Raw genomic sequence first — 12,823 nt, 5'->3', positions numbered from 1 at the left:
TTCACAGTGGCTAGAGAGATTTTGAGCCCTTCCTCTTCCAAAACAGTGGCCAGGTCACTGTTGGAGGAAACTGGAGTTTCCTGAATCGCTCCTCCAAAACACCCTAAAGTGGCTCAGTAATATTCCAATCTGGTGACTGTGCCGGAAAACTTCACTTTCATTTTCATCAAACAATTTTCTGTCTTGAGTCTTGCTACGTGTATTGATGCACTATCATCCTGCTACGCGACCCCACCTTCAGGGTACAATGTTTGAACCATTGGGCGCACATGGTCCTCCGGAGTGGTTTCACTAGTCCTTGGCAGTGAAGCACCCATCGAACACAGTAGGGAATACCATGATTTTGCAGCTCAAATTGTCACTGATCCACCCCTGTGATTTACGCTAAGTGCGCACAATTCAGATGTTACGTCTCTGGGGCTTCTCCACAGGTGCTGGACTCATCAGAGAACGCAATACGGATATGTTTTACATTGTCCATAGGCCAAGATTTCTTCTGCTGGTACCACTGAAATCAACATTTGGCATTAGCATGAGTGACAAAGGGTTTGGCTACAGCAGCCTGACCATGAATATTGACTCTGTGGAGATCTGATGAACAGTTTTAGTGAAAACAGGAGTCGAGTTGCACATTTAATTTTACAGTGAGTTGGCAATCTCCTGAACTCCAAACTGAATGTCAGAATGGGAAAGAAAGGTGATTTAAGCAATTTTGAGCGTAGCATGGTTGTTGGTGCCAGACGGGCCAGTCTGAGTAATTCACAATCATCTTAGTTACTGGGATTTTCACACACAACCATTTCTAGGGTTTACAAAGAATAGTGTAAAAAGGGAAAAACATCCAGTATGCGACAGTCCTGTGGGGGCGAAAATGCCTTTTTAATGCTAGAGGTCAGAGGAGAATGGGCTGAATGATTCACGCTGATAGAAGAGCAACTTTAACTGAAATAACCACTCGTTACAACCGAGGTATGCAGCAAAGCATTTGTGAAGCCACAACACTCACAACCTTGAGGCGGATGGGCTACAACAGCAGAAGACCCCACCAGGTACCACTCATCTCCCCTACAAATAGGAAAAAGAATGTTTTCTTGGCACACTTTAGGCCCCTTAGTGCCAATTGGGCATCGTTTAAATGCCATTGCCTACCTGAGCATTGTTTTTGACCATGTCCATCCCTTTATGACCACCATGTACCCATCCTCTGATGGCTACTTCCAGCAGGATAATGCACCATGTCACAAAGCTCAAATCATTTCAAATTGGTTTCTCGAACATGACAATGAGTTCACTGAACTAAAATGGCCCCCACAGTCACCAGATCTCAACCCAATAGAGCATCTTTGGGATGTGGTGGAACGGGAGCTTCGTGCACTGGATGTGCGTCCCACAAATCTCCATCAACTGCAAGGGGTTACATTGGTGCCGCGACCCGGATGGGAGTGAGGCTTAGGGGGGTGAGTGTAACAGAGGCCGGCTAGTAGTTGCTTTGTGAATAAACTTCACTCCTCTGACCTCAAGAGATGCTCTAGCGACTGATGGTAGAGGTTGTAAATGGACTGCATTTATATAGCGCCTTTATCCAAAGCGCTTTACATTTTTGCCTCACATTCACCCATTCATACACCGACGGCGATGTCAGCCATGCAAGGCGCCATCCAGCTCATCGGGAGCATGCTGGGGTTAGGTGTCTTGCTCATGGACACTTCGACACTTGGTCAGGTGGAACCGGGGATCGAACCACCAACCTTTCGGTTTGTAGACAATCTACATGAACCACTGAGCCACTGCCGCCCCTACAAAGGTTGTAGCCTTTAGCCTTCTTGTTAGAGGGTCCGACTCTCATGCCGGAGTCCCGGTCCAAACAATAGGGGTTACATATATCACAAAAAAAATATTAAGCTATAAGCTTAATAGCTTAAAGCTATTTTTTTTTTTTTTTTTTACATTGAAATGTTTCTTGAGCACCACATTTCTGAAGGATCATGCGACTGAGGTCTGAAAATTACTTTTAAAAAATATATTAAAAGTTAAAATTGTAATATTTCACAACATATTGCCTATCCAATAAATGCAAATAGCATACTTCTTTAAGATACATTTATTTTAGGAAGAAAAAAATCGCCATACATACATGTTTTTGTAATACAAAATGTATTTTTTATATTTCATATTTTGTATTGTAAAAATCGAATCTGAACAACAGTATAAATCACATACATCCTGAGTGAACAAAACTAATGATATGCTGGTTTATTATCCGACCAACAGTCTGTGGTGCAAGTCAATCCGCTGTGTGGCGCACGGGGGCGCGCTGCAGATGTGTCGCAGATTTAAAAAGTCACTGTACTCATCTAGTACAAGGAAATGGAGCAGTGCAAAGCATAATATACTGAATTGTAAACAAGGCAGCGGAAGAAAAGGAACGTGTGCAGCCATTCTAACTGCATGCGATTTGTATTTCAGTTATTTTAAGGACGAGAAGGAAAACACAAAGACATTGACAGCTACTTCGTTATTTTTTTTGAAGAAATAACAACACATGGAACTCTCGGCAATCGGTGAGCAAGTGTTCGCTGTGGAGTCAATCATAAAGAAAAGAGTTAGAAAGGTAAGTGACATGCGCGTGCAGCTGAGTGTTGACAGTCCAATCTGTGCCCGCCGCACACATACATGTTAGAGGGGCGAGGACACATACGTCCTCTTACAACAACGTGGAAGTGTGTTCGTAGTCTAATAACTTCGATGATGACGCATGTCGCACAGCACGCTTTTTGAACTGGGCGGTGATCATGGAGACTACGCAGTTTAATTTTCCGTTGGGATCTAATAATGCTAACTGTAAAGTTTGGCCATAGAGACAGAGCCTGATGTGTTTTTGGTCTTAAAACAACATTTGAGGTTATTGCTGCGAACGGACGTAGCTGTCAATTAATTGTAAATTATATTAAAACACGCATTCCGCTTAAAATAACGCGTTTAATAACCGTTACTTTTATCCTCATATGTAACATGTCAGGACTGTATTAAAATAGAAAGGACGCGCTGTTATTTTAGGGGGTTGTCTCTTCAAAATTCTTTATGACGCAAGCAAATAATTACGTAATCGCACACGTGTAATCGAAAAGAAACTGTGTTGTTAAATTATATTTAATATAATGAAAATGTTGATTTAGTTTTGATTTATATTTATTTATTTTTAAGGGTCATGTAGAGTATTTACTGAAGTGGAAGGGCTGGCCTCCAAAGTAAGTATTATTATTATGAGCCTTTTTTTTAAATAAGAAAAAAAGCTTTATTTCTAAATGTCTTAATTATCCTTTAGTTTTTTTTTAGTTCTACAATTATTACTCTGTCAGCTATGGTATGTCATTTCAATATGAATATATGTGCCCTTTTTTTTTTGTTTATGATATCAAAGGTACAGCACGTGGGAGCCAGAAGATCACATCCTAGACCCTCGACTGGTTTTAGCGTATGAAGAAAAGTGAGCCATTATTAAAAAAAATTAAACATCCTTGTTCATTCTTTGAATTTCAGCCATGTATCTGAATCATCACACCGCATTTTCTAATTGCACACAGAGAACAGAAAGACAGATCAGTGGGGTGGCGTAAAAGAGGGCCAAAACCAAAAAGACTCCTTATGCAGGTAATGAACACTAAAACATCTTAATTTCTGGGATTGTTACCCTGCTTAACTATCACTGATATCGATCTACATATTGCTCTCTTTCAAAGAGGAGCATTTACGCAATGGATCTACGCAGCACACACAAAGATACAGAGAAGTCTTCAGCGCATCTGCCACTTTCTTTGACCCGGTCGCTTGACCCAAGGTTCCGGTCCTCAGGGACTTGTATATATCAACAATTAACACAACACAAGAAAAAGAAGAAAACATCCAGAGAGACTTCTGAGGAAGAATGGGATAGGAGGGATGAAGATGATGATGATGATGAGGGGGTTATAGAGGAGGAGGAGGAGGAGGAGGACACAAGACCAGAAGGAACTAAAACTGGCAGCAATACTTTAAACAGTAAGTATGTTAGGCCCTGTCCCAAATGCCACTTCATATGTACTTTTGGTCTCGTGGACTTAATGGCTGCCATGTCCATGAGACCGTATCGGTGTCCTATTTGTCATTTTAGGTTTCAGAGGGGTGTTTGTGAGTGCCCCCCTTTGTGGTCAATATGCACACTCAATGCACACTGATGCCGAGTCACTGAAGCGAACTCCACAGCAGACTTCTCTACAGTCAAAGCACTGCTATGTCACCGACGTAGGAAGACCGGAGGTGTTTAGGGACAGGACAGGACAGCCATTTGAGACAGGGCCTCAGTTGGCCAGAGGGCAGACATAGGCAAGACTGCAGTGTTCTTTGTTAGACTTATAGAAAATCCCTGTCCTGACATTAGTATACAACATGTAAACAGTTTTTTTTTTTTTTTAACAGATCCATGAACTAGTAAGCATGGGCATCATGCAATAATTTTTTTTGAATGACTATTTTAGTTTTTTTGAAGGGCACCAGTGGCAGTATTGGCTCAGTTGCTGCTGTTTGCAAAATAATACTTGAAAACATGTATTTCTTTTATTAAGCAGTTAGCCTATATAAAGTTCCAGACAAAATAAATCCCATTTTAAATGCTACAAGTGAATTATAGAGAATTACAATATGTGACCCTGGCCCATGTTTTATTATTGAGATTTTTTACATCATCTGAAAGCAATATTTGGCAGAGATATAACTATTTGAAAATCTGGAACCTAAAGATGCAAAAAAAAAATCTAAATACTGAGAATCACCTTTAAAGTTGAAGTATTTAGCAACGCATATTACTACTAATAATAAGCCATTACCTCAAATAAACCCATGTGACTTATGACTGGTTTTGTGGTCCAGGGTCACATATATAATTACAAATGCATTATATATATATATATATATATAGAGAGAGAGAGAGAGAGAGAGAGAGAGACCTAGTAATTATTAGTATTTCCCATTAATTGCCTAGACTCTGGCTGCCTCAGTTTTATATTGACCCGAATATTTTTACACCTCTCATAATACCAAAAACCATCTCTGACGTTGTGTTTAGCATCATTGCTTTAAAAAAGTATGTCAAACGAACAAAAAACAAAAGTGGCTTGGAACACAGTAAAATGTGGAAATCCATCTCTTTGTGTGCTGTGAGTTTGGAAGGAAACGGGCACTACTTACATATTATATTTACATTTGCAAATTCCAACATTTGTGTATACAGTCTGGGATTCGTTGACAGCATTTCACCAGATGTTACATTTTAAATTTTTTCATTGAAACTGCAGGTTTTCACCAAAATAACAGGTTGCATTCTTGCAAGTGAATTGAAATAAAAGTACTGCAATTGTCCTATTGTAAAATAAAATAATATTATCAAAGAATTTTTTTTAATTTACATTTATTTGACAAATAATTTTAGTCAATTACAATAGTAATATATTTCAGCCATAGGGATACTACAACTAATAATAATTGTATAAAAGTATGTTGATCACAATTATTGTTAAACATACAAGCAAAGACATTTTACTCTGTTTTTGGACAGAAAATTTAATGGAGCTCTTAATTTTGAACTCTTAAAGTACACCAGATTTTTAAGATTTAAAAAAACAAAACAATCTGTACATTACAATTTACAGTATCAAGAATAGTCATGTACAGATTTGCTAAAAACGACATTTAGTATGCAAATTTGCATACTTGTGCACTATTCTGCCCTTTTTAAAAGAAAATAGTGAGATTTTGAGAAAATAGTTGATGGATAGTGAGAAAATAGCGAGAAGTGTCGCCACGTTCCTTACATAGCGGAGGGGAAGAAGCAATCAGACCCTGCTGCTGCATAAATAAATAAAAACCTTTTAAAACAATCTCTTACCTCTTTCAATGCTAGATGGTTCTTAATCATGATACTTTAACATTTATATCACATGAAGGTGTAAATATGTACAAATTCTACTCTGTCTCAGAGCATGTCAGGAGGGGAGCTTGGAGTCCGACCACTGAATCGGAGGCAATTACAATATCTCCTTTACCTGTGGACTGGAGTCCAGTTATGGGCCCAGAGGAGGTAACTGTGACAGATATCACCATCAACTCCCTGACTGTGACTTTTAGAGAGGCCTTCGTAGCGAGGGGGTTCTTCAGGAGCTGGGAGCTGGAGATCTGACATTACAGAGACTGAGAATGGTGTGAGCAAAGGGGAAAGAGAATTGGGACATCCTTTTTGCTTTATGCATTTGCACAACTTCCGCCACAGTTACATTTATTTGCACTATTGGTTCTAATCAAGGTACAACCATTCAAAATGTTGTTTCAGGATTGTGATTGCAATCAAGCACAGTTACAATGATTCAATTAGTTACAATTCTTAGAGTATTATGAGATTTTGAAGTTGTATTGGCCATGAAACAAATCAAGTTTCTCAGTTACGTTACTGATTTTGCCATGTTTTGTAGTTTACAAATTCAACTGAGCTTAATCTGGTCTGGTCGTGTACTTAAATAAAATGATGCTGCTAGTACAGAGTAATTAGCACAATTAAATATTCTGAACAGCCAAACTGTCACGTATGTCCATACATATACACATTAGATATATGCATACATGATATACTTGGTAAACACGTCTATTTTATTCTAATCTTGACCTTCAATTTTAAATTGCACACCTCATATGCAGTAAATATGAATTAGTGGCCTGCACATACTTAAAATACGTGAAATACAACTTTGTAAAAGCATTTCGAAACTGCCATCTTTGAGACTTAATCAACATATTATGGTGTGTAAAAGTTGTCATTTCTCAATTATCTACTTTTAGTGAAATTGTGTGTCACATAAAGTTGCATTTTATTTTTTTCCAACACTATTGCTTGCTAATATCTCATATCCATCACAGTATTTGTGCAATTTTTTTTCTTGTTTTTGTACATGTTCCTTGGTCCTCTTGTGCATATTCTTGCCAGGTATGACTGCACCATCTTGCACAGTAGTCTACAATGTTAGATTTAACTCGACTGCTGTTAATATTTGGTGTTATTTTAGTCTATGTAAACTGAGACTTGAAGACAATTTTCTATATTGAGGTATATTTAGCCTCTAGAATGTATATTTATCCTTTAGGAATGTCCATCTCTGGAAACTCAACTGTTTAGTATCTCATTTGACCTGTATATATTTGATAAACTGTCTGTGCCAAATGTCAGTGGTTGCTTTTGCTAAGGTATTTGCACTTTAAAATTGAAAACCTGGTATTATGATGTCATAAATAAAACGTTGGTGTAACAGTATCAGCAAATTCAAATGCTTTTTTATATTTAACTAGCTTTTAATGGTTTGATTAACGGTTTCAAGCCATCTAAGGTTGACATTGTTTTAGCTCCACATCTACAATGTAAGAATTACACCACACCAAAAACCAATTATTTTTGAATGGTGCAAACATATTTTAATGTACAATTAAATAATTGGCAAAACGTCTGACCACCATAATAACTTTAAAAAAAGAACAACCAACCAACCAACCAAACAAACAGTAAAACTACTGAAATCAGAGCAACAGTTTTTGCTCCTCTCAGCAAGCACCAAAGTGTTAGCAAGAGAAAAGTGGTCAAAACTAGGAACCATAAAACTGTATGGTTGGTTTTCCAGTTGGTTTTAGAAAAAAGAAGGAAGAAAAAAAATACAACTTACAGATCAAAGCAAATTTCCATGGTTTGTACAGTGATAATCATAATCTGTATACGTCTATACACACTCATTAGACATTTCCTCAAAATGCCATATTTCTCATTATTCCCAAAGTGGGACGTATATGGTATAACAGCAGTGTCATGTTGCATCATCAATATCTTTGAAAAAGTGTAATTCAATATCAATTCTTGAATTAGTTTCAAGTTTTTCTCAAAAATAAAATTAAATATATCTATATATCTATATATAAAACAAATATTGTTCTCCTCGTTTTTATAAAATAAGTCTAAAGCCATATTGCCTCTGTTGTGTAGTCATCCAGCACCCCTTTAACCAAGAAAAAACAATTAATTTATAGGTTATTGTCATTTGCCATCAAAAACATAATCCACTTCCTCATCTAAAACTATTTGTCTCTTCCTCACTGTATTTGTGCACAGGATGGAGATGACAGTCAGTGTTGGTTTAGTACACACTAATGAAATCCTTGTAATGAAGTACACATACAAAGGCGCATTGGTGCTTGTCTGACTTGAGCTCCATTTATGTATATAAAAAGGAAAAAAAACTCACAGGTTAAGTCTAAGCTGCCCAAACTTCTTCAGCTCAAAGCAATCAGGAAGAAACATCTGTCCATTTACCTCCATTCACACACACATACATATATGTATATATTTTTACAAAGACATTTCATTTTCAGTAATTTATTTTCAGTTCAGAATTTTCTTTATACATTAAGATCATCACTTATATCCCAAAGTTCAGAACACCAGAGATGCGCGTGAAGAGTCAGAACAACAATTCCTTACTGGAGAGAAGAGAGAACTTGGAGTCAGAGATGGAAGAGGGAAGTTCAAGGGGATTATTTGCAAAATCCATAATCCCTTATCTGCATTTAGTCTTCTCAGTAGATATCACTGCACTGTCCTACGCACACCTGTAGTGTCATCAGGTTCCATTACTGAGAAGGAGGGAATAGTGAAAACATTCATGGGACAGGGTGTATGAGGGTGGGAAAACTGCGACATGCATAGGACAGATATTTCCCATGCAACAAGCCATCAGAAAACACATTATCGTTTCCCAAACACTATCAAAACTTCATTTAAGCCCCGACCACCCCTCAAAAAAGCAAAGGAAAAAAAAACATAAAAAATAAGAATATAAATTCATCCATTTATAGTCAGGTTCTATCACTAACAAAAATATACTCTTCAAGAATTGTAGGAGGTTTAAATAGCATACGCCATAAACTGTCCAAAACAAAAGAACAAGAAAATATCTATTAGCCAACCAAAAGAGCTGAGTAATAAATAACAGTTATTACCAATGCCATCATAATCATTACATTTGTGAGAATAATTCTAATACTCTCCAAAACTGATGACATTTTTGACTATTTAGAGGAAAAAGAAAACAAAATAGTCCATTTTGTTTAAGCATTTTGCTTTTTAATTTCATGCCACTTTTAAAATCTTAAAAAATATCTATAAAAAAGGCAGACTTCTTCACCCCAAAAATATTTCTGGTCATATACCAAGAGGAAATATTTCCCATCCCTTAACCCAAAACCCTTTGAACACAATTGGCAAAAAATATATTTATATATTTTTATATATTAACAGCAATAACTTACCATTCATTTAACTTAATTTGTTGACTTGCACATGTAGTATCTCCCATAGGAAGTTCAGTTCTTTTCAATTACATAAGAAAAATATTAAATAATAATAATAGTAATAATAATAATACTATCGATGACAGCCTTTGTAAATCCTAGATTTGCTACCAAACTCTGGCAACCAGGACAGTTCTTTGAGCACTGCAACATTACATCAAATCTAACGAGTGATTCATGTTCGACCCCATATCTTGGTTATTTGTCAGCATGTCATTTGTCCCTTGCCCATGCAAGGCTCCCATCCCACCTAGCTGCGAAAGCATGGCACTCTGGTCTCCTCCAAATGGGCTCTGGTCCATCGCATTAGCCTGTTGCTGCTGTTGGGATGCCTGTGGTTGTTGCTGTGGAGGGTGCACAGCGGACATGCCGCTGTGATGCTGAGGAAGGTGACCTGGGTGAGGCGACCCCGTCTGGGTCTGGGGCGAGATGTGATGAGGTGAAGGCTGGGGCTGCAAGCGAGGAGATGGACTGGAGTTCGGCGGCTGTGACTGGGGCCGAGGCGACGGCTGGGGTGAGCGGACTTGGTTGCTTAAGGAATTGGGCAACTGCTGGCCCTGCAAATGGGGAGACTGGGACATCTGTTGCTGGGGCTGCTGAGGGCTCATGGGATTGTGTTGAGCAGGAGATCCTCCGCCTAGGTGTGACTGTTGCTGCTGGAGGAGCCGTTGCTGCAAAGCTTGTTGAAGCATGGCTGTAGGTTGTGAAGCAATGGCAGCGGATTGCATCTGTTGCTGCTGGAGGGGACCACCACCTCCAGGACCTCCATCAGCAACTTGAAGTCCTGCCATAGCACTCTGCTGCTGCTGCTGCTGCTGTTGCTGCTGCATATGGAGTTGCTGATGCTGCAGTCTCTGTTGCAGTGCTGCTGCTACCTGCTGATGGGACACAGAGTAGCTTTGCTGGGTCCCAGGCTGGGTACCTCCCTGCTGTTGTTGGAGACCGCCAGGCTGAGGTTGGCCAGGCTGCTGTGGGGGCATTCCAGACTGGCCAAGATAACCCTGTTGCTGGGGTGGTTGAGGATGCTGAAACTGTGCATGATTTCCCATATGTTGCTGTTGCTGTTGTTGTTGTTGTTGCTGTTGCTGTTGTTGTTGTTGTTGCTGCTGCTGCTGCAAATGCCGCCTCATAATTTCTCTGAACTGGGGGATGTTAGACATGTTGGTGCCCTGATTGGGCATAACACCTTGTTGTTGTTGCTGCTGCTGCTGTTGTTGTTGGTGTTGTTGCTGCTGCTGCTGTTGTTGCTGCTGCTGCTGCTGCTGCTGTTGTTGTTGTTGTTGTTGTTGTTGTTGTTGTTGTTGTTGCAATGCTGCCATTTGCTGTTGTTGCTGCAAGTTTCCACTCATCATAGACCGCTGTTGAAGTTGCTGTTGCTGTTGTTGCTGAAGCTGATTAATTGGCATGCCATTTCCTTGTGCCATATGCATAGTTCCTTGAGCTGCCCCAGGATTTGCATTCATTTGTTGGCCATCGATGATCCCTGGACCTCCACCAGGTCCTCCTGGTACACCCGCACCAGGCCCTCCTCGACCAAGGTACCTAGGAACTCGTTGCCTTATAAAGGTTGCCATGAGCTGAGGGCTTGAACGTAGTATATTCAGGACTTGCTGTTGTTGATGGGGAGAGTTGGGTAATCTTAAGGTTCTTACAAGTTCCATTAAGGCAGCTTGAGAGTGATTTCCAGGGCCAGCACCTGCAAGTGCAGGCCCTCCTTGGCCACTCATCATACCCATTACACCTGAATGCCCTTGCTGCTGCTGTTGAACTGTCTGCTGCTGCTGTTGTTGAGGTGCAACCATTCCTTGCAGACCCATTTGGTTTATTGCCCCAGGTCTCTGCTGAGAAGGCATGCCAGGACCAGTCCATGGCTGCTGTGGCGTCCCCTGAAGTTGGGATGCTCCTTGCTGGGCCTGCTGCATCTGGACTTGAGCAAGCTGAGTCGGCGCTCCTGTCTGTTGCTGCTGCTGCATGCTTGCTGCAATCATTCCCTGCTGCTGATCCATGTGAGTCCGTGCCACTGCTGCTTGTGTCTGGGATGGAATTCCCTGAGGTCCAACCATTGCAGCTCCAGGAAGGTTCATGCCCATTTGGTTTTGTGTCTGGGGACCCGGATGCAGGCCATGTGGAGGCATCATACCAGGAGCCTGGTTTCTCTGCAGGATCTTTTGCTGAGCCATTTGCCGTTGACTCTCTGCGACTCGTTGAATTTTCATGGCAATTTCTACTGCAGCAGGTGGAGGGCCAGGTTGCTGATGTTGAGGCATCACAGGCTGCCCTAGGCTCGACTGCTGCTGTTGAGGGAAGCCACCTGGCACCATGCCTGGTTTTCCCATTGACTGAGAAAGTGGAGAGGAACCTGGAGGTCTTTGCACATATGGAGGAAGGTTGTTGGCATGCTGAAGATGCTGAACTGATGTTGGCTGCTGCTGCGGGATCATGGGCTGTTGCGGGGAGTTCATCATCACACCACTTCCAGACATTTGCTGGTACTGATGGGCCATCCCTGCCAACTGCTGTTGCTGCTTTGATGGAACACCTCCAACCCCAGGTTGAGTTGCTGGAGGTTGACATAGCTGAGTGGGTGGCTGTGGGGTAGGAGGCTGACTGCTTGGTGTTGGTGTGCTAGGACCAGTAGTACTACTGTTCCCAGGAGATGGCAGCCCACTATTGCCTCCTGGAAGCTGCTGGCCTGTCCTTTGCATGCTGGCCATTCTTCTACGCACCATCTGGGCCTGCTGTAGCCTGTGCTGGAGCTGTTGTTGTCGCAGTTTCTGCTTGATGTTGAGGCAGAATGGCACAGGACACTTGTTCTCTTGGCAGTGTTTTGCATGGTAACAACAGAGTGCGATGAGCTGCTTGCAAATAGGACAACCACCATTCGTTTTGCGTTTGCAGCCTTTGGTATGTTGAACTACACGTTTCATTTTCTGGCAAGATGGAAGAGAGCAGTTGGCATTGCGGCACTGGCAAGCATGCACCAGAGACTGGATGCACCGCTGAATACTGAGACGCCGTGAGTCTCCAGGATTCTGCGTTGATGAAGCAGCCTGACTGTTGCTTTCGTCGTCCAACCCCAAGCCCAGTTTCTCCATCTTGTGCTCGTGACTTTTTGTATTGTAGCAAGTGATGCAAAGATCATAGTCCTGTGAAGGAGATGTTAGAATAATCATTAAATGAGAAAGTTATCATAGTGCTGCTAAATAATAATAATAATACATTTTATTTATAATGCACTTTATATTAAACAAAATCTCAAAGTGCTAAAAAATGGATTAAATGGTGTCCTTTTGTACAGTACACAAAGTACGACTGATTATTTATATAACTATAGTGGCCATACATACTGTTTTACAAAAAAAATAAAAAAAATAATAATAATAATAATTCGGACAATGCAAAAAATGTG

General features: G+C 40.6%; 2 protein-coding genes across 3 annotated transcripts in view; one reads left to right on the top strand and one right to left on the bottom strand.

Moving 5' to 3' along the window:
• The first annotated feature begins 2,284 nt into the window (after nt 1-2,284).
• On the top strand, nt 2,285-7,333 carry cbx7b (chromobox homolog 7b). The gene is made up of 6 exons (XM_067430597.1): nt 2,285-2,611; nt 3,205-3,248; nt 3,422-3,487; nt 3,585-3,651; nt 3,741-4,038; nt 6,012-7,333. The coding sequence occupies exons 1-6, from the start codon at nt 2,543-2,545 to the stop codon at nt 6,209-6,211; spliced, it is 744 nt and encodes a 247-aa protein (XP_067286698.1). The 5' UTR covers nt 2,285-2,542; the 3' UTR covers nt 6,212-7,333.
• A 134-nt stretch (nt 7,334-7,467) lies between these two features.
• Nucleotides 7,468-12,823, bottom strand: part of ep300a (E1A binding protein p300 a) — a 45,290-nt gene continuing 39,934 nt past the window's right edge. For both annotated transcript variants that reach the window (XM_067430552.1, XM_067430553.1), the window contains exon 31: nt 7,468-12,560. In XM_067430552.1, coding sequence (XP_067286653.1) covers nt 9,567-12,560 — 2,994 coding nt within the window. In that variant the 3' untranslated portion in view covers nt 7,468-9,566. The remainder of the gene's footprint in view (nt 12,561-12,823) is intronic.

The sequence above is a fragment of the Pseudorasbora parva genome, chromosome 21 (assembly GCF_024679245.1).
Source record: "Pseudorasbora parva isolate DD20220531a chromosome 21, ASM2467924v1, whole genome shotgun sequence".
NCBI classification, from domain to species: domain Eukaryota; kingdom Metazoa; phylum Chordata; class Actinopteri; order Cypriniformes; family Gobionidae; genus Pseudorasbora; species Pseudorasbora parva.
The sequence above is the reverse complement of the archived record's forward strand: the minus strand, read 5'-3'. Positions and strand labels throughout refer to the sequence as shown.

Bases quoted from the DNA above. Each gene is read 5' to 3' on its own strand.
- cbx7b (XM_067430597.1), top strand. From the start codon at position 2,543: ATGGAACTCTCGGCAATCGGTGAGCAAGTGTTCGCTGTGGAGTCAATC. The intron at 3,249-3,421 runs GTAAGTATTATT...ATGATATCAAAG, and splicing joins TGGAAGGGCTGGCCTCCAAA to GTACAGCACGTGGGAGCCAG. The intron at 4,039-6,011 runs GTAAGTATGTTA...ACTCTGTCTCAG, and splicing joins TGGCAGCAATACTTTAAACA to AGCATGTCAGGAGGGGAGCT.